This window comes from Eleutherodactylus coqui, chromosome 6 (assembly GCF_035609145.1).
Source record: "Eleutherodactylus coqui strain aEleCoq1 chromosome 6, aEleCoq1.hap1, whole genome shotgun sequence".
NCBI classification, from domain to species: domain Eukaryota; kingdom Metazoa; phylum Chordata; class Amphibia; order Anura; family Eleutherodactylidae; genus Eleutherodactylus; species Eleutherodactylus coqui.
The window spans coordinates 43,341,679-43,368,512 of NC_089842.1; the positions used below are offsets into that span (position 1 = coordinate 43,341,679).

Here is a 26,834-nt window from a genome sequence, read left to right on the forward strand (position 1 = left end):
AATGGGTTTGATCACACGCACATATTTCTCCTGCACGTTTCGGTCACGCCTAAAAAAACCCAAAACGCATTATGCTCTATTGTCTTGCGCATTTGCGCACCAAAACTTCACATAGAAGTCAAAATACGCTAGGAAATACGTGAAGCACTGCGTAATTGGCGCAGGAAAAAGAACACATCTGGAACTCAGACTAATTAGCCATCTCAATTGGTGCGTCTTTGTTTGCCACGCGCAAATGAACATGCCTTGTGGCCACAAAAAAAATACAGTAATACCCCGATGCGTGCGCGAAAATGCATAATTCATTCCGTCAATACGCAGGACTCAGGTGCGTGCAAATACGCATACATTCGTGTGAAGCCGCCCTTAAACAGAATCAATAGACATCCAGTGATTCTTCTATCTCGCAATGTGCATATGAATGGCTTATTTCTCTGTGCGAGTTCCTTCCATATCGCAGTCGGACAGAAATTGCGCTGGAAAATTGGCGCAAACAAATAAAGCGGACACCTGCGTTGGTTCTAGATGAACACGGAGTCGTCTCAGAAGATGTTGAAAGTGGCGACCGCCGAGGACTTCTGGAAACGAGCACGGCTCTAGACAAATTACGTGATGAAATAAAAGTGGCGCTTCTTGCGAAACCGTCTGTATTTATATTTACGGATGTTTATCACCAAATTTCCCGGATCTTCCAATTGTCTTCGGTTTATGGGACTGAAGCAGCGTTTAATAGTTCAGCATGTGAGAGGAGGGGTTTGTGCCGTTAACCTCTCGCTGCCCTACAGCAGCAGCCAATGTGTGCGGGGAGCTCTTCCTGCAGTCTTTGTACGGCCGTCTTTGCCTCCAGTCTTCTCCTTCCGCACTGCTGACAGAAGGACAGCATGGACTTCTTCAAGAAGCTCTCCAAGTCAGGCAACAAAACCCAAGGCGCGTCCTCCGCTCAGGTCTGTAGAACAGGTTGTCTCGGTGCCTGCTAGTAGGTCCACCACCGCCGGCTATCCCAGTGCTTCTCAGCTCCAGTCCTCAGGGACCTCAACAGGTCATGTCTGCAGGATATCCTATAGTGAGAACACCTGCGGCAATGTCTGGGGACTGATGATAATGTGCAATGCTGAGGACATCCTGACAACCTGACCTGCTGGGGTTCCTGCGGACTGGAGTTGGGGAACGCTGGGATGGACTACAAGGATTTTGCATCTGATGTTTGCAGGCAATCTATGTGGCCTCATGTCCACGGGCGGATGTGATTTGCGGAATCCGTGATCGGCACCCGCACAGAAGATCCGCAGTTCCAGCCGCCCATAGGAAAGCATGGAGCGTCCGCACCTCCATCCACACTTGCAGATTTATTTTGCGTATTTTTTTTCCCAGCTGCTCCATTTCACCATGGAATCTGCGCAGATGGGCTCTAATGATCTCTATGGAAGCGAGCGATCCGCAATTTAATTGTGGATTTGTAGGCAGATACGTCTCCGGAAAAGGGGGGGAGGCGGTCACTTTGGGCTTGCTATTTTTTTTTTCCTGCGCAAATGATCCGCAGTGCATCTGTGTGGGGAATACAAAAAAAAAATTTAAAAAATCGCATACGTGATTGCCGGCAAGCATTTAAAAATAATTTCCACACTGATTCGCAGATTTTCCGCTGTCCTCCTCTCATAAACGTTGGCAAAGCTTCGGAAGTCGATTTATGACAAATGTCCGTCACATTAGCAGAAGTGCATCGCATCGCCTATTGCTTTCGTTGGGACCAGTGGCAGCATCGCACTACATGCAAAGTGCACGCAATGCGGTCTCCCATTGAAAACATTGGGAAACCCTCCGCGATCCGCCACGCTGGAGGATTGCTGCTTTTCCGAGGTGATACAAGAGATTTGTTTTTTTTTAATACAAAACCGCTTCGCATCCACAGTAGAAATTACATATTGGCGAGCGTGATATCAGGCTGAGTATCACAGCGCAATATTGCACTCACCCGTGTGAACTTAGCCTGAAGGAGCCTTCTTTGCGCCCGTGTCCGCGCAAATACTGCACGTATTTGACACGGTCGGGGGAATCGCCCCTGACCTAATTTAAATGGCTATTAAGCCAAATTGTATGCCAGTGTTTGTGGGTATGCGTAGTAATTCGCGCATCCCCGCGTGTACACATGTGCGCATTTGGACACCCCCATAGAGTTCTATGGGGACAAAAATAGAGCATCTCGTTTTTTTTCACGCAAGTAAAATGTGCGCGCAAAAATGATCAGTGAGAAGGAACCTATTGAGAACAACGGATTCTATGTTCTGCACTCGCAGATTTTGTACACGCAAATGTTTCGGTGTGAATAAGCCCTTAGGCCGGCTTCACATGAACGTACGTGTATTTACGCGCGAATGAGCATATCCTTTTTGCAGAATGAACTAGGCTTTTTTTTGCGCACGCACCGGCATATTTTACAGTACTTTTTGCACTTGCAAGGTATCTTTATTTGCACGCGGCAAACAGACGCACCGATTGAAATGGCTAGTTAGTTCCAGACGTGTTCTTTTCCAGCAGAACTAGGCAGCATTCCACGCATCTCCTTGCGTATTGTGCGCGCATTTATGCACCCCCACCATTGATTTCTACGGGGACCTATGGTGCGCAAAAAACGCAGAAAAATCTGAATGAACACGTTGAAAGTTCTAATCTCAGTGTATTGCGCCTGCCAATAAGCCCACGTGAAGCCGGACTAAAGGGGTAGTACCAGATTCCAAGTTATCTATGGATGGGAGATAGGGTGCTGATCAGTGGGGGTCTTACTGCTGAACCCCCCTGATCTGTAGAACAGGACTCCCGTGGCCCCTTCTGCCTGTCACTGCGGTGGTCCCCCCAGAGTGACAGCTGAAATAAGAGGAGCACTGGTTCAGCATGCGAGGTCAGCGCTCCATTCATTTCAAGGGGGTCGACAAAATACCTGAGCGGGTGCTGCTTAGGTATCTCCATAGCCCCATTGAAAGTGAATGTAGCGCTGACTGCGCATGCTCAGCTGGGGGACACGGGACCCCCGTTCTCGCGATTGGTGGTGGTCTCGGCAGTAAGACCTCCATCAATCAGCAAGCTTTGCTCTATCCTATGAATACCTTGCTATCTTAGTACAACCCATTCAATCAGAGATGTGGCTGCTAAAAGAAAACACAAAAAAAGTTAATAAAAATGCAATTAAAAAATCAGGCGTTGTTCACGAAAACACTGCGAGTGAAGCCGCCGCCCTGCTTCCTGCATACATAGGATGAATTCATAAACGACTTTACGCCAGAATTGTGCTGTTAAAAAAGTTGCACATTTTTGAGCAAGTCCCACTTGCACAAAAATATGCAACTTTTCCACATTTTATGCCTTCCTCATGACTTTTCTAAAAAGTGGATGTGGCCGAGTATAAGCTTTTAGTCCCGTAGATGTCAGCACACGGCCAGCCCAAGATGAACCACATCTAATTAGAGGCTTGCATTCATTCCATTGTCACTTATCTAAGTAATTTTACATGAAACAATTATTATCATTCGGATTCCTGCGATCCAGTTAGAATCTGTATGATTATCGTTGAGTGTAAAGGCACACCCCGACTGAACAATGTTTGTCATTCAGCTTTTGCATGCAGTAAACTGAACAAGGGATCGGCCCGTGTGAACAGGCAGTCGTTCACTTATAAACTGCCTGTTTACTGTGAATGGAGGTGGGCGGCACTAGTGATGATCGTGCCTGTGTAAAAGCACAGGAACAATTTTTGCTGGGACGACCTTTCGGACGAAATGAAACCATTGATTTCAATTGTTTTCTTTTCACTAGCGGGATTCTCCTGCGTTAATACTATGCGTGAGAAAAAATAGGATTTGCCCTATCTTTCTCACACGTAGCTTTTCTATAGAGTAGGACCTATCTTCCCGCTTTTTTTTTTCTTTCAAACTGGCGCATACTTACTGTGTAAATACAGCCTGCCTTGACGGACCATATTTTGAGGTGTATCGTGGTCAATACTGTATTTTCAAAATTTTCCTAATTGAAGCTCTGCTACTAGAGTAATATATAGTCTGATGAACAGCATGTCATGGAGTGTACTGCCATCCGTCATCAACTCTGTATACCGCCATATTATAACATACATATTTGAGACAGCAGATGAAGGTGGTGCTGGTATCTCTTGACACCACTATATACAGATGTCAGAACCTTCACATGTTATCTGATGTGTTTACTTATCATGAGCTCCTAGGGCAGTGTTTCTCAACTCCAGTCCTCAGGACCCCCCAACAGGTCATGTTTTCAGGATCTCCTATAGTAAGAACACCTGTGGCAATGTCTGAGGCACTGACAATAATTACATCACCTGTGCAATACTGAGGAAATCCTGAAAACCTGACCTGTTGGGGGGTCCTGAGGACTGGAGTTGAGAAACACTGTCCTAGGGGATCCCATTGAAGAATATCAGAAAGCTTTATTTCCTCTAATAGATGAAGGCGTTGGTTTGTGTGTACTTACACAAAAATAAGCTGATAGTCTTAAGGTGCAGCACCCTGACAAGCAAATATAAATAAAGAAACGCAGTGGCCTAACACCACAGTAATGTCCAATAGCATACCCAACCAGAATGTCAGTCTAGGGGCGTCCTTCCCTGTCAGCTTTGTTGGCCGTACCACAGCCTGGTCAGCCACAGACTTTAGGCTTTCAGCCTCCTCCCAGCTTCAGCAGCAAATATCTGGAGATTTTAACTCCTCCAGACACTCCCATACAGCTGCCCCTGCTCACTAGCACCTCCGCATACACAGGCTATTCTGTGTACTGCCTTGCCACTAATTTTGGAATATATTGTTTAATTTTGGTGTTGAATTTATGGTACAGAAGGCACGGAGGTAAACACGTTATGGAGGGCCACTGCTCATGGACAAACATTGTTTGTTTGCACCCCAGCCTACACTTTGCAGCCAGGCCCTGCTGTTGCTAAAGATGAATGATTTATGTGAATTTTCTCTATAGAGTTAAATGATCACATTTTTGCTATCTGCAGCCACTCGTTGGAGGAGATTAGAATTTTACAGTACACTGTTTTATTATCTTCCTAGCTTATCTTCCTAGCAACATTGCCCGGGTATTCCTTGCTGTCCTGGCTCTCTTCCTTTCATTTTGAATTCAGACCTCATGCTGTTCCGGGGTCTCTGCAGCCTCTGATGTCCTAGCTCTTTCCATCAATACTTGAAGTCAGACTTCATGCTGTTCTGGGGTTTCTGACTCCCTTGATGTACTGGCTCTTCCTCTCTTTTTCTGAATTTGTACCTCATGCTGTTATGGGGTCTCTGCAGCCCTTGATGTCCTGGCTCTTTCCATCAATACTTGAAGTCAGGCTTCATGCTGTTCTGGGGTTTCTGACTCCCTTGATGCACTGGCTCTTCCTCTCTCTTTCTGAATTTGTACCTCATGCTGTTCTGGGGTCTCTGCAGCCCTTGATGTCCTGGCTCTTTCCTGCTCATTCTTAGAGAATCTGTCACCTACTTTTAGTCCTATAAACTAAGTTTCTGGGCTAAAAGTAGGTGACCCAATGAGTCATATTGAGTGGTGTGATAAGTAATCTGCCCATTATCAAATTAGAATGGGTGGACTACTTAGCAGTGGTGCTCAATGCATTCAGTGGTGGCTTCCAGTGTTCACACTGGAGAAGAACGACAGGTAAGGTAACTATAAGGCCTCTTTCACATGGGCTACAAAATCTCGCTAAAAAATCATTGCTACAAAACGCACATATGTGAAAATCATCACTACAAAATGCATGTATGTTAAGCTCATGGTTTCCAATGGGCTCTTTTACACGAGAGATGTTTTGTAGCCCGAAAGAATCCATTGGAAACCATGAGCTCCACATACATGTGTTTTTGTAGCGATGATTTCGTAGCCCGTGTGAAAGAGACCTAAGACTTACTTCACCAGATTCCACTTACTTTACCAGCTTAGCTTATCAGGTAAACATCGGTGACAGATTTCCTTTAAGTCATTGATCACATTGTTCACTTGTCTCACCTGCTTTTCTTTCCTTGCTTTCAGCTCAACTTGTCTGATGGGTTTTTTCTGGGGCATTCCAGATTCACCAAATATCTAAGTTATTCACCACGCTGAATCACAAAGTATCTTAATTTTATCATTACGAAATAGGCCTCGTTTATTGAAACTGCAAAAAACTGATTGTTGCACATAACAACCAGTCATCATTCTTTAGCCCCTTTCTGACACACATATGACTATTTACATCCTAACTGCATGCACCCATAGTATATGCTGTGTATGGAGCGGACTTGTGAACCGAACCGAACCCACTCCATACTCGGCGGGTATCGGCTGTCTTTGACAGCTGACACCCGCCCACGACGGCTGCGATCACAGATAACTCTGATTGTGGCTCTTAACTCTTTAAATGCCTTGGTTAGTCTGACAGCTGCATTAAAATGTTCCGATTTGGATTTAAATGTCCAGAGTGGCCTCCCCACAAAAATATTGCGGGTGTTTCATAGCAGGATGGGGGCTTCAAGAGCCTTAAGGCCCATTTAGACACAACAATTATCGCTCAAAATTCACTCAAAAGACGGCTTTTGAGCGATAATCGTTGTGTGTACCTGCACTGACTTCGTGCAGGTTTCATTAAGCCGTCGCTCATCGTTGTCTTTCAGCGTGCTGAAAGACAACGATGAGCCTTATCACTGATTCACAGCGGCATACAGCTGATACTATTGTTTCAGCTGTATCCCGCTCCCTGATGAAAGGCTGGGTATGAAGAACAGAGCGGTCCAACTGTGTTCTGCATCCCCCGCTCTGAGCGCTCAGCTGTATAACAGCCGGGCGCTCCAAGCAGAGAACAGCTGGATGCAGAAGACAAGCGGGGACACCCCTCTTTTCATCTGCATCCTCCGCTCTGAGCACTCAGCTGTATAACAGCCGGGCGCTCCGAGCGGAGAACAGCTTGATGCAGAAGACAAGCAGCCCCACTTGTTTTCTGCATCCTCTGCCCGAAGCGCAAGGTGAACGCTCAACATTTGAGCGATCATCTTGCGCTGTAAATGATAACGATTATCGCTCAAAAGTCACTGAAAAGACATCTATTGAGTAATAATCGTTGTGCCTAAATGGGCCTTTAGGGTAGCCATGATAGTTTGCCTATTAAAGATGTACCTGTGTCAAATCTTTAATAGGTAGCCTGTTAAAATATAGTATAATGCAACACTCTAGTATTGCATTGTCCAGAATGAGCAAACAATCGCAAATTACGTCCCATGTGGGGACTAATAAAAAGAAAAAAGTAAAAATATTTATAAAATAAAGTTTTTAATTAAAAATAAAAAATGTTTTCTGGTTGTTGCATCAAAAAAAAAAAAATCTAAAAATTGGTATCACTCCATCCATAAAGGTTCGATATATTAAAATTTACATTGTCAATCTTGCATGAGTAAGGCCAGATTCACACGGCCGAGATTCTGGTGCTTGATTTGTGTGTTACAAGATGCATAAGTCTCGCACAAATATGAATCCTGAATGGGGTCATACACATGAGCAATTTTCTTTTTCCACACTGCGATGCGGGTAAAAAATCCTGGCATGTCCTATCTTTGGGTGTGCCCTCGCATCGCAGTACCCATTGTTTTGAATGGTGCCAGCGGTAGCATCGCACCACATGCTAGTTGCACGCTAGTGTGATGCGATGGAAGGTTTCCGATTGAAAACAATGGGAAACACACCTTAATCCTACGCCGCGGCTGTCAACCATGACGGAGGATCGCTACTTTCCTGAAGTGATGCAAGGTACTTTTTTTTTTAATACAAAAATGCCTCACATTCACGGGAAATCGCAAGTTTGTGAGCGTGATATGGGGTCAAGTTTCATGGGCCGATCTCGCAATATCCTCCCGCTTTACTAGGTTAGAAAAAAATTTTGCTTTTTTTTAATTTTTTTTTTTTATTATTCTTTTTTAGTCATTCTGTCTCCAAAATGAGTCATAAAAAGCTCTGAAAAAGTTTTCTTTTCCTCCCCTATGATACCATTACAAACTACAGGTTGTCCTGCAAAGAACAAACCCTCATACAGCCCCATTAACAGAAAATTAAAAAGTTGTCACACACACAGACAAAGCCCTGCCACATGGGCGTCACGCACACGCAGAGCTCTGCCGCATGCACGCGTCACACACACCACATACAGTTGTGCTACATGCATTCTTCATCGGCCTCTGCTGGTTTAGATCTGTGATGTAATAACGTCACCATCATGTAACCAGGGTCAGAGCTAAGAGACAATGACTGATCACATGACGGTGACATCATCACATATCCTGTCGTCACACAGGTGTTATCTGGCTCTGCAGGTTTTTAATAAAGTGAAGCATCTATGATGACATCACTGTCGTGATCAGGGGCGAAAGTCAGAGCCCAGGTGACTGATCATGACAGGTCCTGTCAGCACACGGCTATTGTCAGGCTCTGCATGCTTTATGCTATAGGCCCTGCGATGACATCACCGTCATATGATCAGGGGTGGAGCATGTAACACACTCACTCATGAAAAAGTGGTCGTTAGTGCTTTGATGAATGCCGTAAAAATAAAGCCACCCCAAATTGCTGCAATTTTTTTTTCCTGACTTCACCCAACTTAGAATTTTTTTTAAAAGACCTCCAATGCACTATAGGGTAAATTAAATGGTACCTTTGAAAACTAGAACCTATCACACAAGAAACAAGCCCTCATGTAGTAGATTTGTCACCTGAAAATGTAAAAAAAAGTTATGATTTTATTTGAAAGTCTGAATATCAGAGCTGCAGGATGTAACCTGGATGCAGGAGCGTCAATGATCCTTAGTTATGAAAGGGTTAAAGGGGTTGTCTCGCGAAATCAAGTGGGGTTATACACTTCCGTATGGCCATATTAATGCACTTTGTAATGTACATTGTGCATTAAATATGAGCCATACAGAAGTTATTCACTTACCTGCTCCGTTGCTAGCGTCCTCGTCTCCATGGTTCCGTCTAAATTCGCTGGCGGCTTGCTTTTTTAGACGCGCTTGCGCAGTCCGGTCTTCTGCTCTGAGCACGAGCCGCTTCAGTGTGCTCGCCGCTACAGCTCTTCTGCGCATGCACAGACGAGCTGTAGCTTCTCGGAAGCGCGCTGGAGCGGCCATTCTGCTACCATCCTCTCTTAGAGGAAGGTGCAGAAACTTGAGCCGCCCAGCCGTGCCGCCCAGCCATGCCACCCAGCTGCCCAGCCCAGCCGCCCAGCCGCCCAGGTAAGTGATGGGTGACGGACTGACGGGGGTGACGAGTGACGGACTGCCGCTGTGGCCCCGGGGCCTGCCGCTGTGGCCCCGGAGCCTAGCGCTGTGGCCCCTGGAGCCTAGCGCTGTGGCCCCGGAGCCTAGCGCTGGGGAGCCGGGGCCTAGCGCTGGGGAGCCGGGGCCTAGCGCTGGGGAGCCGGGGCCTAGCGCGGGGGAGCCGGGGCCTAGCGCCGGTTACCTGCTGCCTGGCGGTGGGTGACTGTGGCCCAAGAGCGTGTGCCGTGGTCGGCGGCCGCGGTGGGTCCGGTTGGCGGCTGCGGTGGGTCCGGTCGGCGGCTGCGGGGCATCTGGTTGTCAGGGAGACACAGCTGGTAGCGTCTCGGGAGCGCGCACGTCGGGCTACAGCAAGCAACGGGAAAAGAGCCGGCGGCCATCTTGGGGAAACGCTGGAACTGTAAGTAGAAACCGGCTAGAAAAGTCATTTACAGGGGGCTTAGTAATGTATGCTTAATAAGGGGGACTGGGCAAAAAAAAAAAATTCACTGCTTCCTCGAGACAACCCCTTTAAGCTCTCTAGTAAAATGAAAGTTATGCTGCTATTAGTTGCTGTGAGCAACAAACTGTTGAAACCCCTTTCATCCTTGTTTTTTTAAGATGGATCATGAAGAGCTTGTGGATCAAGTCTGGTTGAGATCCACCAAGGCACATAGGAGCCTCTGAAGCCAGAGAAACATATATACAAACACATTCTCCTCTTTTAAATATATATATGCTATATGCAGCCAGTTTGATATGGGATTCACTGTATAATATGAATATCTCTGCTGAGCCAGAACAGATATAAGGATCAGCAATTAGATGTTTGTTGTTGGAGGAAACTACTCCTATTCTTCTGTAGAGTTAGCAGATCTCGGTTCTTGGTGATGGCCCACCCTGTTTTGTCCCTTTATCTATTGACGTAGTGTAATTCCTTTTATCTGGAGGCAGTGAAGGCTTTCTATGGGAACAGACAATACATGGTGACGTGTAAAGTGTCCCCAACAGCTCTTTTCAATAATGTTCTCTGAGATGTAAGGAGCAGGAAACTGGTTTCACCACCACCTTGACGACAGTAAGCTGAAATACAAGGAGTAAGGCTGCCTTCACATCCACATTGGAACCTCCGTTCAGAGGTTCAGTTGGAGCTCCGGCACAAAATACCCGAAGCAATAGCGCTGCAAGGCCTTGCACTAAAAATGGTGCCATATTTAACACCATTCGATAGCATTAACCCTTTTGGGTAGTCCCAGAAGGTCCTAGACACCCATCCTGGCCTAGGATTTTGCGTATATCGGGGGAAAGAATGCACTAATTATTGCTTTCCTGATATAGGCTTTTCCATAGCGGTCAGTCCAAAGAACCAGCTACTCATGGTCCAACAGACTCTGTATGAGTCTATCTGCAACATACTCTCATGGCAGCCTTCGGACGATGCTGTCTGCAATCAGCTTGCAACTCCCAGTATTGGCTTCAGAAAATGGGATCCACTCGTGGGTTATCTCCCCAGTAGTCTGCACAGACCATTCAATCACGATTTAGGCTGGGACACTGCTGGCTGCCACGCATTCCAATTTTAAGCTACATTACAACACTTGCTGGTTATATGACGCTGCTCCATGGCCTGTGCCATGCTCCATGATGGTGGAGGCCTTGGCCACTACGATAGGCTGCCTGGATAGGACTCTGTTCTGCTCTATTTCTGAACGGTTCTTAGGCCTCCCTTTATAAATTCATTCTCTCAGCCAATCAGCACAGAGCTTAAAGGCGTATTCCCATCTTAGCTTTTCATAGCTGAGATTGGGAAACCTGGAAGCTCTGTTACGACCACCTGTCAGAAATAGCAGAGCGCTTAGCACAGCGCTGTTTCCATAGCTCTCATTGAAGTCAATGGGAGTTACGGCAACAGAGTAGCACAGTGCGATTTGCTGTTTCCATAGCTCTCATTCACTTTAATGAGAGCTACAGAAACAGCACTGTGCTAAGCATTTAGCTCCTCCGATAGGCTTTGGCTGATAGTCATGGCAGCGGTTTACCCCTTTAAGGTCATGGCAGAGCAAAACTAAATTAAATCACGTGACCTCCCTGAAAGGTCCTTACCCATTTATACAATTTTAACCTTGTAGAAGCAGAGTTGCCACCTGATTGATTTTCAAACTGTTATCTAGTTGAAAGTGATGTATTTTCTAGGGCATATGTGTGAAACTCAAAGCCCGCGAGATGAATCCAGCGCACCATGTCATCTTATGTGGCCTATTAGGTCAGAACACAGAAGAGCCTCTTCTAGATCGGAGGGTCCTGAGCTGTGCTAGTAAGACCCTCTGGCACACTGTGGACTCGTTTGCAGCCTACCGCTCGTACTGAGATTGTGGCCGCTATCTTGGTCCTACTCTGTGAAGTGGACTGAGTGCTGTAGCTGTTACTGCAGCCCCCAGAGCCTCTGGTGTGCACTTCACTGCTTGCTTTTCCTTCTGAGCCTATTTTGGAATACCGTGCAGTTTGAATATCCCAGCTGCACCCCGCTACCATCCTGCAGAGAACCTTCTGTTCCAGCCTGCGTGTCCATATCATGTGAGTCGGCTGTACGGATCAGAAAGGACATTGTGTTAAACCAATGCATAACCCAGAAAGTAAGGGCTCTGCCCTAAGAAATTTCTTGGGAACCTTTCACAAGGTTCTGCTGACTCACCATAATTTTACCTGGCAGTTTAGAGTCTGTGTTGGGGAGTTGTGCCCCAATTTTTCTGGACTAGAACCTTGCTCTGATCTCTCTTTTTAATATATCCTTTAAAATACAGTCTTACAATTAGAAAACTGCTCTTTGAAGACAACTATAATACTGAAATGACCCTTGGTGAAAAAGAGTTTGACACCGCAGTTCTAAGGAAACAAGGGAGTCCATGTGAAATTCAAGCCGATAAGAATACGCTGGTGTCTTTTAATGTTTAAATCTCCTTTAAGGCTATGACCTCCTGTCTTTTCTCTTTACCACTTCCTTAGTGGTTTTTCTCACTTCCGTTCAGTATGTGGGATCTTTTTTTTTAATTTTTTGCAGCTAAACATTTGCATGCTACAAAGGTGGTTTCTGGGTCACATCTTTCTTCAAATCTAGGTTAAAGACCATTTTCATCAGTGGATTGGCAAATCTTGTACTTTTTTTTATAATGCATCGATTCATTTCCACTCGTCATCCTGTAGTAGCAGCTTATGAAATCTGCAATGATTTCCAACATGAAAATAAAAAGGGATTACAAGAATACTAGTAGTGTTAGCTAGTAGTGATACTTTAACCCTTTTGAGTGGGCCAGTCCAGTGGGTGGATTCTGAACTTGAAATGGCCCTGGAAAAAAAAAATCTAGAAGTGGACTCGCGTTGTAGGTGAACTAGCAGAAGGGCCGACAAAAGTACTAGCTGCTGCTGGATCTGTGCTATAAGATGTCATCCGCTCATTTCTCTGGGCCTGGATGGGTTGAGTGGAGTGCGCAGTTGCACCAGCTCAGCTCTTTATCGCGCCAAAAAGGAATCGGAGGGCGACATTTAAATTAGAAGCAATGTCACTTGATGACACAAGCTGTAGTACCACCTCTATGCCACACAACCACACTGCCTTCTGTAATGAAAGGTCCCCCCGCCACAATCAGCCTGCAGCAGCTCCATGGATCTAGCGGTAGACCAGGTTCTATAGCAAGTGCTCCATCTTGTATCAACCCTAATTCAGATGTAGTGATCCCACTGGAGTACAGTGAGTCCGGGCATGTACACGGTTGCTGACGCCAGCCCTGCCTCACCAGACCGGCCCATGACTTGACGGGCCTACCGGGATTTCTCCTTGTAGAGCTTATGGCCAATCTGCATCTGGGCAGGTTGTTTCTTTTTTTTTGGTGGGGAAGTTAAACTTCACTACAGTCCAGAACTTTGGAACCCATCATAGGATTTTGTATTGCAAACTATAACATTTCCATATGCATTGTCCTATGATATTGTTATCGGGGTGGGTAGCTAGGCGTACAAGGCAAGATAGTGGTGGTGTAAGAGTGGGCCTAGTAGTAAGAGACCGAAGTACAGATGGCACATTGACCTAGAGTTATATGAGGAAGCAGACTGGTTGCCAAGATAAAATACAGAAGTTGTTACATGGAGAGGACATAATAGATCTAGATAAGTAAGTACATAGGGTGGACTGGACCATCCCAAGGCTATAGATGGTGAGAATGAGTCGAAAACTAGACATATACATAATATAGCTGTCACCCACCCTTCGGTTTTCTTCATACAGCTTGATATGCTGATCTATGTGTCGCCATGGTTACAGACTACAAACAAACTGTGTAGTCTGATCCTTTTAGTCATATATTGCCTTCTCTTCCACTGTCTGCAGGTTAGCATGAAATGGGTTTGTTTGTAGTTTGAAAAAAAAAATTTGGTACCAGGTTAGCTAAAAGAGAAAAATGTGACTGTTCTCAGTAAGGCCGTTCTCACACATGCTTTCACAAAGCCGCAGCATTTTACTGTGATTTTCAACTGCATTTTTTAACATATTGTACAGCGCTGACAGCGTTTTTTTATGCATCCCATTATGATGGGTGATGAGGTGCGTTAAAAAGTGCTAAAACGAATCACGCCATGTTTTTGGCTTTTATATGATGTGTATTTATATAAGGTGACCAGATTTTTCCCGGGTCAAAGCAGGACAGGGAGGTGTGTTCAGGGGGTGGGGCTTATCATGACAAGTGATTTTACTTCCGTCATTCTAAAAAGGACCATTTAAAAAATGATAGGGAGCAAATTCTGCAGCGTTTCCACATCCAAAAGTGTAGTCAAAGCCACACCAATAGTGCGGATTTTGAACGGAAATCAGCTGATTCGGCGCTCCCCCTCACCACCTCCTAAGGCTGCTCGCTGTCAGCGCTTCCAAGCTTCTGGTTCCCAGTGGCCTGTAGTGACCGCACCTGACCAGGCCTCTGGGAACTTAGAAGCCGGGGAGCGCTGACAGCGGAAAGCCTTCGGAGGAGGTGAGGGGAGCGCTGCTTAGTATGAAATGAGCTGCGGAAACGTAGCTTATTTCCAGTCAAAATCTGCACCATTGGTACAGATTATGACTGTTTTTTGGATGAGGAAATGCTGCATAATTTGCCGTGGACATTCCGCAGCATTTCCGCCACATGTAAACATACTGTAAGTCAGCTTGGCTATGCTGCCACTAGCAGAGTGGCCTAAGTAGTAATAGGGTTCCCTATATAGGCGCCAGTTATAATAGTGTCGCCTACAGTGGCCTCAGTAGTGATAGTGTCCCCTACAGTGGCCTCAGTAGTAATGGTGACCCCCACAGTGGCCCCAGTAGTAAGTCACTCCCATAATAGCATCGGTAGTAGTAGTGTCTCCTATAATGGCCCTAGTAGTAATAGTGACCCCCACAGTGGCCTCAGTAGTAATAATGACCCCTAACAGTCACCTCAGTAGTAATAGTGGCCCCAGTAGTAATAGTGACCTCTACAGTGGCCCCAGTAGTAATAGTGACCTCTACAGTGGCCCCAGTAGTAATAGTGACCTCTACAGTGGCCCCAGTAGTAATAGTGACCTCTACAGTGGCCCCAGTAGTAATAGTGTCCTCTACAGTGGCCTCAGTAGTAATACTTTCCCCCACAGTGGCCTCAGTAGTAATAGTGACCACCACAGTAGCTTCAGTAGTAATAGTGACCCCCACAGTGGCCTTAGTAGTAAAAAATCACTCCCATAGTGGCATCAGTAGTAATAGTGTCTCCTATAATGGCCAAGTAGTAATATTGACCCCCTCAGTGGCCTCAGTAGTAATAGTGATTCCCAGTGTGTCCCCCGTAGTAAAAGTGACTCCCACATTGGCCCCAGTAGTAATAGTGTTCCCTATATTAGCCCCAGCAGTAATAGTGACCCCCTACAGTGGTCCAGTAGTAATACCGACCTGTTCCCTATATTGGCCTCAGCATTAATAGTGTCCCCTATATGAGCGCCAGAAGTAATAGCCACCACCACTACGAGACCGATATACTTACCTCTCCCTCGTCTTCTAATCCCTGCTGCTCTTCTGCTCAGCTCTGCTGTCAGTGGCTTCTCCTCTACTCCTGCAGAACCAAGGAGGAGAGTTTAGGGGAGGAGGATCCCAGGTGCACACACTGCCGTCAGTTTGTGCACCCGTAGCAGATCTGCTGAGTGATTATCAGCCGGGGAGCCACGGCACCCAGACTGGTAATCACTGTCACCGAGATCTGGTGTCCTGAAAGCAGAACAAAAGGCTGTCACATTTAGGGTCCCTGGAGACAGTGGGACACAGGGTTCCAAAGTGGGACTGTCCAGCCTAAATCAGAATGTCTGGTCACCTTCATTTATATATAATGTGCTTCTTTGGATCTGAGGAAGAGCTCTAAGTAGGTTTGAAAACTTGCTGTTAAGTCACCTTCTTTTCTTAGCCATTAAAATGTATCATATTAAAAAAGGGCCATGTCCTTCAGGGGTTAAAGACCAGGACTAAGCATGATGTATTTATGGCGCTTGGTCCTAAATGGTTAAAAACGTACATCCGCTATGATTACTGTGATAGTTGATGGCACCAGAAGTTCCTGGATACAATCCAGCAGGAAGATCTGTCAAAGCAAGTAATTGTATCCTGTGTGCACGACACATGTTCAGTAGTATACTGGCTGGTAATATACAGCACCTTATTCTGATTTATGTCTCTTGATTCAGGAATCCAAGATGCCAAAAACCGAGGTTCATGACACGATTGATTTTGAAACTGTAAGTATAAAATCCCGCTTTTCTGATTTTCCCATTTAAAGCAATGCTCCGTCTATTTCTGGCCAATGTTCGCATTGTTGATTCCTCACTGAAGATCCATAACCGAGTACACAATACATGTGGATGTGTCTTTTTGTTTTTTTTTACAACTACTGGTATTCATTTTTAAAAGTTTCCTTGGGACGGCCATATTGGAAACACACATTTCCTTCCGGTATGAACAGTGGGGCACGGTGTGTGCTTTATGGCATCTGCAGCAGAAGGCATGCTATGGGGCGGTATTTGTTGCGGAGTCCGGAGGCGGACGCCCACCGTGGACTCCGCAATGCATATCCGCCCGGGTGCAGGAGGCCATAATTACAATGTTATGTTTTGCACTGCAAAGCCATGCTGTTCATGTTATTGTGTTTAACCAGTTGGTCCTCTGTGACACATGTATGTCACAGAAGTGCGGGGTAAGTATGAAGCGGACTCTGAAGCTGAGCCCACTGCATACCCAGCGGGGCTAGCTGTTCGATCAAAAAGTGAAAATGTTCTAGGGTTCTGAATATGTTGACCAAATGCGTTTTGTTCCATTAGAAAATGTTTTTTTTTTTAAATTGTTTTGAAAAGTAGTAAAACAAACAAACTCTATAATGATAGTGTCGTCATAATGGCACTGATTCTTAGATTGATGGTAACATATTTTTACCGCGTTATGAACACTGCCTGGGAAATGGCACAATGGGTTTTTTCACTCCACTTAAAGGGACTCTTAACACCCACTTTTAACCCTGTAAGCTACGCCTAAGGGCTAAAAGTAGGTGACCCTGCTAAGTCCAGGGATGTAAGGGTTACACTTTCGCCCCCCTCATTGTTCCCCCAGTGTGAGCACTGGAAAACAGAAGCAGGGGTGTAACGATGGCGCCACTTGTCTCTCGATGGCGGACGACGAAACAGTTGGAGCTGCTGGTGCTTGTCGGATGATCATGATACCCTCTACTGGTGGTCTGTTGAGCACGTCCTGAGCCTGGTCACCTTGTGTGTCCTCATGCTTCCACTGGTCTGAACACCTCCTAACAGTCTGGTTAGACGATCCTCTATACTGGTGGTCTGTAGGGGGCGTCCTGAGCCCAGTCACCTTGTGTGTCCTCACGCTTCCACTGATCTGAACACCTCCTAACAGTCTGGTCAGACGCTCCTCTCTACTGGTGGTCTGTTGCGGGCATCCTGAGCCCGGTCACCTAGTGTGCCCTCACACATCAACTAGTCCCAACACCCCCTAACAGTCTGGTCAGAACGGCCCGGTGGGGGACAATTCATCGATATGACCATCCAGCTTCTCCCATCCCAATAATGCGCCCCTCTCAGACTCTGGTAATGGGTGAAATCTCTTCTCTGTGTCGTAGAGGCGTCTAGTGGTCAACAAGCTCTACACAAGTGGGAGGATAGAACTGAAAAACTGGTTATTTGGTGCAACACTTTAGATATAGAAAATAATGAAGATGATAATGTTTGAAATTTCTCCTTTATTAAATAATGTGAGTTGCCAGTATGGGAAAATGCTCGTTTATCAGTTCAGCTGGTTAAAATACACAAACAATTAGAGACCTAGGAATGGTATGGTCTCAAATGTCAGGGGGAATACCGAAGGACTGGTGCGGGATGGGACAGCAGGCACTGGAGAAGTTTTCACCTTCTGAGAGCCCTTTTTATAGGCCAAAGGTGGAACCACTTATAGGGCCTCAGGTGGCAATACCATTCATCTAATCACACCAAAACTCTCATCATTTGTATATCTGCCTATATCTCCTAGGCGCTTGTTTTTGTTTTTTTTTCAAAGAGTGTATGTCACCATTACACACTAAATGGGAAACCACTGAGGAGCACTGACATGGAAAAGGACTTGGGGATTTTAGTTAACTGTAAACTTAACTCGAGCAACCAGTGTCAGGCAGCTGCTGCCAAGGCAAATAGGATCATGGGGTGCATTAAAAGAGGTCTAGGGGCACATGATGAGAACATTGTTCTTCCTCTTTACAAGTCATTGGTCATACCACACATGGAATATTGTGGACAGTTTTGGGCATTGGTACTCAAGAGCCTTCCTTGAGAATTACATTATTACATGTTATAGTCACTGATTACTTCAGAAGGGTCGGTGATCCGGGATTATTCCGATTGCCAGATTAGAGTTGGGAAGGACTAGGTTTCCCCTAAAATCAGGAAAATTGGCTTCTATCTCATTTTTGCCTTCCTATGGATCAACATTGAGGGGTAATAGGCTGAACTAGATGGGCATGTGTCTTTTCTTCAGCCTTACACACTATGTTACTGTGTTTGCTAATATGTCCCAATTAGAGATGAGCGAACGTACTCATTAAGGGCGATTTTGCAATCGAGCATCGCTATTTTCGAGTACCTGGCTACTCGAGTGAAAAGATTCTGGGGGCAGCGTGGTGGAGTGGGGGGTAGCAGTGGGGAACGGGGGAGCTCTCTCTCTCTCTCCCCCCACTCCCCCCTGCAACCCCCCGCGCCCCCCGAATCTTTTCACCCGAGTAGTCAGGTACTCGAAAATAGCGATGCTCAATTGCGAAATCGCCCTTAACGAGTACGTTCGCTCATCTCTAGTCCCAATAGTTTTGATATATGAATGTGTTTCTTACATCATCCAACAACTGAAATATATTCTTTCTTTTCTCAGCCAAGACCTGATAAAGGAGACGTGAAACGTGTAACGGTCCTGATAGTGGGCGCTGGAAGTCGGGGGATTTGTTATACTTATTATGCCTTAAACTTCCCCAAAAGAATGAAGGTAAAACTTTACGGCACATGATGACTAATTGTGGGCTAGAGCACATATACTTATAAGAACTAATCCGGTCCCACTTATGGGTAGTGCTTACTTGCTGTAAGTGCCACAGCCTCTTCAATCAGCTGATCGGTGGGGTTCCCAAGCACTGAACAGATATTGAGGGTAATACATAGAATATAAAATACTGTTATGAGATCACATCAAAGGAAATATTAGTGCGTATCCATGGATTCCCCCTTCAATATTTACCATTTGAAGTTGAGGTTGTGGACAGAGTCATTTCATGGTAACATTGGCTGTTGGCTCTCCTAATAATATGGGTGGTGGGAAAATCTTAAAGGGCCACTCAAGTGAAAACACATTTTTCCATCCCTGCCACCCTCACCTGATTGCCCGTCACACTTCTGGAGGTCTCTTTATGTATAGTGCAATCCCTTCCATGTAGTACAGCCTCCTGTCTAATGCTTTATCAGGTACTGTCTCTTTCACTATTCTGTGCTTTCCATCCCATGATGCATCAGAGCAACATCACTTGAGTGGCTTGAGCCTGTATCATCTCTGCCTGCTGGGAGAACACTATCATTACATTCTACATTTATGTAAATTAGTTGCAGACCATAAGTATACAGTCATGAGCCTGAACTATCAGCCGCGTACTCGCAGCTGATTTCATACTACGAAGCGCTCCCCTCGCCTCCTCCGTAGGCTTCCTGTGTCGGCGCTCCCCAGCTTCCAGTTTCCAGTGACCTGTAGTTACCTCACCTGACCAGCATCACCTGACTAAGCCGCTGGGAACTGGAAGCTGGGGAGCGCTGACTGCGTGAATCCTTCGAAGCAGGTGAGGGGGAGAGCCGCATAGTATGAAATCAGCTGCGGATATGCGGCCTATTTCCAGTCAAAATTTGCACCAATGGTATGGATTTTGACAGTTTTTTCCACTGTGGACATTCTGCAGCATTTCGAGCATGACCCAAAGTCAGCTAGAGGTATGCTGCCACATTCGGAGTTGAGCCAGTAGTAATAGTGTCTGATACAGTGACCTCAGTAGTAATAGTGACCCCCCCCCCCACACACAGTGGCCTCAATGGTAATAGTGACCCCCCACACAGTAGCCTCAATGGTAACAGTGACCCCCCACACACACAGTAGCCCCAATAGTAATAGTGAGCCCCACACAGTAGCCTCAGTAGTAATAGTGACCCTACCACATTAGCCTCAGTAGTACTAGTGACCCTACCACAGTAGCCCCAGTAGTAATAGACCCCCCACACAGTAGCCTCAGTAGTAATAGTGACCCCCCACACAGTAGCCCCAGTAGTAATAGTGACCCCCCCACACAGTAGCCCCAGTAGTAATAGTGACCCCCCCACACAGTAGCCCCAGTAGTAATAGTGACCCCCCACACAGTAGCCCCAGTAGTAATAGTGACCCCCCACACAGTAGCCTCAGTAGTAATAGTGACCCCACCACAGTAGCCTCAGTAGTAATAGTGACCCCACCGCAGTAGCCTCAGCAGCAATAGTGAACCCCCCCCCCCCAAAGTAGCCTCAGCAGCAATAGTGACCCCCCCCCCCCACACACACACACAGTAGCCTCAGTAGTTATAGCAAACCCCACACCCCACAGTGGCCTTATTAGTAATAGTGTCCCCTCCCCACAGTAGCCGCAGTAGTAATAGTGACCCCCCCCCCAACGGTAGCCGCAGTATTAATAGTGAACCCCCGACAGCAGCCTCAGTAGTAATAGTGACCCGCCCCCACACACACACAGCCTCCATAGTAATAGTGCCCCCCCCAACAGTAGCCGCAGTAGTAATAGTTACCCTCAACAGTAACCACAGTAGTAATAGTGACCGCCGCCAACAGTAGCTGCAGTAGTAATAGTGCCCCCCCCACCGTAGCCACAGTAGTAATAGTGACCCCCCCACCGTAGCCTCAGTAGTAATAGTGACCCCCCCCCCACAGTAGCCGCAGTAGTAATAGTGACCCCCCCCCACAGTAGCCGCAGTAGTAAGTGACCCCCCCCCCACAGTAGCCGCAGTAGTAATAGTGACCCCCCCCCCACAGTAGCCTCAGTAGTAATAGTGACGCCTCCCCCCACAGAAGCCTCAGTAGTAATAGTGACGCCCCCCACAGTAACCTCAGTAGCAATAGTGACCCCTGACAGTAGCCTCAGTAGTAATAGTGACCCACCCCCTTACTGTAAATATACTAATTTTAAAAATAAAAATTACTTTTTACCCCTAATAAAGACAAAAAAATGAAAAAAAAATTGTGAAAAAAGCTATAAAAAATAGCTCTATGCGGAATCCACCCATGCCCGCAGCCATGGACATTTTCTTACCTTTCCGGATGCGGTGCGGGTCTTCTTTGTCCCGACTAGATCTTTTTTCTTATGTACGGCGGATGCATGGCCAGTGCGCCATGTGCAGTGCGTTTTTAGAATTTTTTTCAAATATTCTGCCTTCCCGTGGATCCAAGACACGTGCCGCGAATCGGATGACTTCCGTTGACTTCAATTGAAGCCGTCCGTACAGGAATCCATAGAAAATGGAGCATGCTGCAATTTATTTTTTAAAACACATGTTATACGCAAATCAGGAAAGGACATCCACAGGTATTCAATTACCTGTGGATGCCAAATGATTGTTTATGATGATTGAACTGCGGATCACACGTGTGGGTGACATGCGCAGATTCCGCAATTCTATTATGCTCATGGACATGAGGCCCTAGTCTCTAAAAAAAAAAAAATATATATATATATATATATATTTATTTAGATAGCTGAGGAAAAAAAAAAAATAGGGCCTTATGGCCTATCCTCAGAATAGGTCATTAAGGCTGGGTTCACACAAGGTGGATTTGCCGTGGAATTTCGCAGCGGCAAATCCACCTGCGGCCGCTAATCCTGCGATTGGCCAGCCCCATAGGGCTGACCATCGGTCACGACAAAGCCAGCATTAGCTGGCGCTGCGGCGCGGATTCCTGGGACACAGCATGTCAATTCTTTTTTTTTTTGCAGCCTCTGTCCTCTCTATGGGAGAGCCAGCTGCAACGGAAAAGCATGTGGTGAAGCCACTCCAAAACCCGCGGCTAAGTGCCGCAGGTTTTGAAGCTGCGCTTATCCTGCAGAAATTTTGTGGGTTTTTTTTGCTGTGGCAAAATAAGAGATTTCCGCGGTGGGAACCCAACATAATAGTATATCAGTGGTCTGTCACTGATTGGCTGTTCTCTAAGCTGATTTATGCAGGAAGCTCACAGCCTCATTCCCACTGCAGAGGCCAGGCTTCGTATTAGAAGCAAAGTTCCCATTGAAGTGTATGGGGCCTCAGCCTGCAATACCTGGTCACTGCAGTGGGAACGGAGCTGTCTGCTTGCTGCAGAACTCAGCGCAGCACAACAGCTCAGAGAACAGCTGATTGGCGGGGATCCCGGGTGGTGAACCCTCACTGATCTACTATCGATGGCCCATCGAATTTACAAGTGGCCAACCTCTTTAATACCTAATGCATAGTTTAGTATTCAGCAAATGTATGGATATCTGTTTACACAGCGTTTTTGTGAAGAGGGACGGGTTAATGGTGTGCTAGGCTCTGGGCACATAACTGAATGTGCGCCTCCGAAACGAGCATACACAATAAGTGCAGAAAAGTAACTTTCAGGCCAGGAGTGGAGCTGCAGAACTTGCAATTATGTTTAGTTTATTACTTTTTTGAATTGCATTTGCAAACTATTATTGATAAACAAAACAACAACAACCTAAGGCCTCATGTCCACGGGGAAAATCAGGCCCGCCGCGGATTCTTCATGCAGAATCCCGCAGCGGCTCCCTCCTTTCCCGCGGACATGAGGCTTAAAAATAAGAATTTACTTACCTGTCCGGACGCTGCGGATCTGCCCTCCGTCGCGGCCGGATCTTCTGTCTTCGGCCCGGCGGATGTCCTCGGCACGTCGGCAGCGTGCGGCGCTCATGCGCCGTGGATTTTTTTTTATTTTGAACTCCTGTTCTCCTACGCCGGAGAGCAGGAATTCAGTTGCGGGTGTGCCGTGGATCCGGACGCCTTCCATAGGCTTCAATAGAAGCCTGCGGGAGCCGTCCGCGCGGGAGACCCGGACGAAAATGGAGCATGCTGCGGGTGATTTCCCGCACACACAATCCGCGCCTCAAGGGAAAATGACATCCGCAGGTATTAAATTACCTGCGGGTGTCCAATGCATCCCTATAGGGCGCGGATCACGCGTGCGGGTGACCTGCTGCGGATCTGTGGACATGAGGCCTAAGGGCTCATTCACATTTGTGATGGGGGTTTCTGTTTTCCTGCTCTGTTCGGAAAGCAGGAAAATGGCACCCCATTACCAAACGGATCCATCTTGACCTAACCAAACAGCACCGAACAGACCACATTGACTATAATGAGGTCCATTCAGTTCCCGTTTGGCGTTTTTCATATGACTAAATCGGCAACATAGATTCCATAGAGCCCTAAGCTGGTCAGAACGTGATCAGAAATTAATCACTCAGAGGACATTTTCCAGTTTTTCTTTGTGCAAATTCTGCTATTCCTTCATCAAGAGAAAACTTGTAGGTTCATTCTGCCCCATTATCCCCCAGGCTGATAGGCTTGTGTGTGCTGTAGAGCATTAAAGAAGGCAAAAACCTGTTTTCTTCGTGTGCCGAAGACACAACAGCAACCAGGCTCCTCCAACCAGTTCAAAGAGAACTGAGAATTAGGGTGGCTTCCCACAAGTGTATGCGCAAAACGTAGTGCGACACTCACGGCACAAAAACATTGCGCTATCACTTGCGTATCTGCTAATTTAACAGAACCTTTTGTGCTAACCGGGACTGTTCATGTGGACGCGGGACACAGCCATGCCGGAGTTAAAAGCCAATTGTCACATTCGACCTGGTGGGCACAATGCACACCTTGCCCAGGACAGATGCAAGACTGTCAACACCGGGCAAAGGAAAACACAAAATAAGAGGGAAAACTGACCCTGCTCCTAACTGGAATAAGTCCCTACCTAACAGCAGATTGACCGCTCTGAAAAGTGCGAACCTGCTAAACGCCCCTCGGTTTGCTACCCCAGGGGTCCCCAACTCCAGTCCTCAGGGACCACCAGCAGGTCATGTTTTCAGGATATCCTATAGTAAGAACACCTGTGGCAATGTCTGAGGCACCGACAATAATTACATCACCTGTGCAACACTGAGGAAATCCTGAAAACATGGCCTGTTGGCGGTCCCTGAGGACTGGAGTTGGGAAACACTGAGATACCCGACCCTAACAGAGGGGCAAGGGAGAAAACCAAAACAAAGTATGAATGACCAAGAGAGGGAAATAAGCCACAACGTAACTGAAAGATGCACCGCTAACTCCAGGAGGACTTTGACACAACTCAACCACCATGACCAACTGAACTGCAAGGGGGGGAGGGAGCGACTAGAATGCTTCGGCATCGTAGTTAACGCACCATGATATCATCGCGACCAATAAGCTACGACAGCTATTTAGCCTAATTAGTCCCCAGTGTATTCTTTTCCCAGTAAAATGGCGCAATTTTGCGGGCCTCAGACGTGTATTTGCGCACATCTCATAGACTACAATGGGGCCTTCATTGCGCAAATGCGCACTAAAGTGGATAGCGTTGTGAGGTTTTTTTTGTGTACGTGAAATGTGCGTGCAAAAGTGGAAATGAGAATGAACCGATTGAAAACAATGGTTTCTATTCTCTGCGCATTGCCCGTGCAAATGCACGCACGACTGCGTCCGTATGACACTGCCATATTTTTTACGCTCTTCGGGCGTTAACAAATTTGCTGGCTTTTGCTTATTTTTGCACACCGCAAAATCCTGCGTGCACAGCATGGAAAATAGAACTCATCGATTTTCAATGGGTTCATTCTCACTACTGTTTTTGCGCATGCCAAAAATTTTGCGGGCACCAAAAAATAGGATCTGCTCTATCTTGTGTGTGTTTGAACACCAAAGAGCCCCGTAGAGGTCTGTGGGAGGTGCTCACACGCACATCTGCGTTTTGTAAAGTAGTATTAGGGCGGTCTCACACGGCCGCGTTTGTGTTCGGAAAATCTGCACGCTGAATGTGCAACAAATAGAACTCACTGGATTAAATGGGTTCCTTGTTTTTTTGGGGGGGTTTTTTGCGCATTTCGAGCATAGGGGAAAAAAATGAGACCTGCTTTATTTTGGTGCGCAATTCCGCACACAAGGCTCCGTTTGCCCGTAATCACACAGTGAGCTGCACGATTTCTTGGGCTTATACGAGAACACCTAGGCCTACCGAGTCAGCTGACTCGCCTACTCTGTAATGGCGCTGCCGGGACCAGTGCAATAAAGTACAGTAAAATGCAGCGCTATGCATACAATAGCCCACTATCGTGCGCCCTACATAGCCCAAATACGTCTCGCCATAGTGAGTGTATATGCGCCTACGCCTGTGAGGCAGTCCTTCACTGGAGAACCCATGCTTTCAATGCGTTCATTCTCGTTACTTTTTTTTTTTTTGCGCAAATGTGTTCTCAATACCCACGTAATTGTGCAATATGCAGTGTAATTCTGGGGGGAAAAGAACACATCTGGAACTCATCAGGCTAAATAGTCTTTAAAATCATCGCGCGGGTGTGTCCTGCGCTCATGTACCGTATTATGAAGAAAAATGTGCGCAAATGCACATCTTTCACAACGCTCATGCAAGCATTTTTTCGTATACACTCGTGTAAAGGGGCCCTTAAATTTGCGTTTAACATGTTACTTTGTGGCAGCGTTACACGAGCACATTGCAAAATACACTTGCAACTTTTTTGCACAGAGAACAAGTGTACTTTGTGTGCATGCTTGCGCACAATACGCAGGCACCGCTCGTTCACATCGGTGGCGGAATAACCCTGCCCTGATTTAAAAGCCTATTAAGCCAAATGAGGTGCTACTTGCACAGCGTTTTGCGAATACCCGTATGTACATTTAGTAACATAGTATGTAAGGCCGAATGTCCATCTAGTTCCTACTTGTTGATCCAGAGGAAGGCAAAAAACCCAAGAGGAAGGAGCCAATTAGCCCTTCAGGGGGAAAATTCCATCCTGACTCCATAATGGCAATCAGACTAATCCCTGGATCAACCTCTAATAGTTCCTACCGGTCTGTATACTCGGATCAACAACCCGCTGGTCACCTAATGTCTATATCCTGAAATATCCTTCGGCTCTAGAAAGCCATCTAGTCCCCTCTTAAACTCCTCTATGGATTTTGCCATCACCACGTCCTCAGGCAGAGAGCTCCATATGTGCGCACTTGCGCAATTCACATAAACCTCTATGGGCTACTTTGGTGCGCAACATACGCACAACCTAGAACAGGCCCTATTTTTTGCGCTCGCACAAAGGAAGGAAATGAGAATTAACCCATTGCAATCAATGGACATGCTGTGCGTTTTTTTTCACTCACATTATACGCATGTGAAAAAAAAACGCATCTGAATGGCCCAATGTAAATGAATGGGCTTCTAGGCCCCCCTAAGCCCGTGTGAGCGAGCCCTTATGTAAAGCCAGCGAGAGGGATAGGTGAATAAATATCCTTCGGGGGGGGGGGGGGGCATGTCTGCGTTTATATTAGCAGGGTAATGGCGCCCCTCCTAGCTCAGCTATTCTCTGGCAGAGGGCACGCGAGGACGCCGGCTGCCATATTACAATGGTTAATGATTAGATATTGAGAGTCCCACAAGAGCTGCTGGCATCCTTCCCAGTCACTACTTAAAGGAGCGCATTATACGTACGGCAAACAGTATTTTTATGATTTTTTTTACCTCTATAAATTCCTTATTTATAGATTTTCCAAAACAAACGTTACGAGCGTCCCGGCCCCTTAATGATGGGAGGCCGGCGATAACGAACAAAGCCAAAGCAGTGTAGACCATAGAAATGCTCAAAACTGGAAAGAGAAGAGTTAATAGAAA

At 46.4% G+C, this 26,834-nt stretch overlaps 1 protein-coding gene across 1 annotated transcript in view; it reads left to right on the forward strand.

Moving 5' to 3' along the window:
• Window positions 1-821: 821 nt before the first annotated feature.
• Window positions 822-26,834, forward strand: part of LOC136632081 (putative oxidoreductase YteT) — a 122,010-nt gene continuing 95,997 nt past the window's right edge. The window contains exons 1-3 of the mRNA XM_066606696.1: window positions 822-944; window positions 16,017-16,067; window positions 18,751-18,861. Coding sequence (XP_066462793.1) covers window positions 882-944; window positions 16,017-16,067; window positions 18,751-18,861 — 225 coding nt within the window. The 5' untranslated portion in view covers window positions 822-881. The remainder of the gene's footprint in view (window positions 945-16,016; window positions 16,068-18,750; window positions 18,862-26,834) is intronic.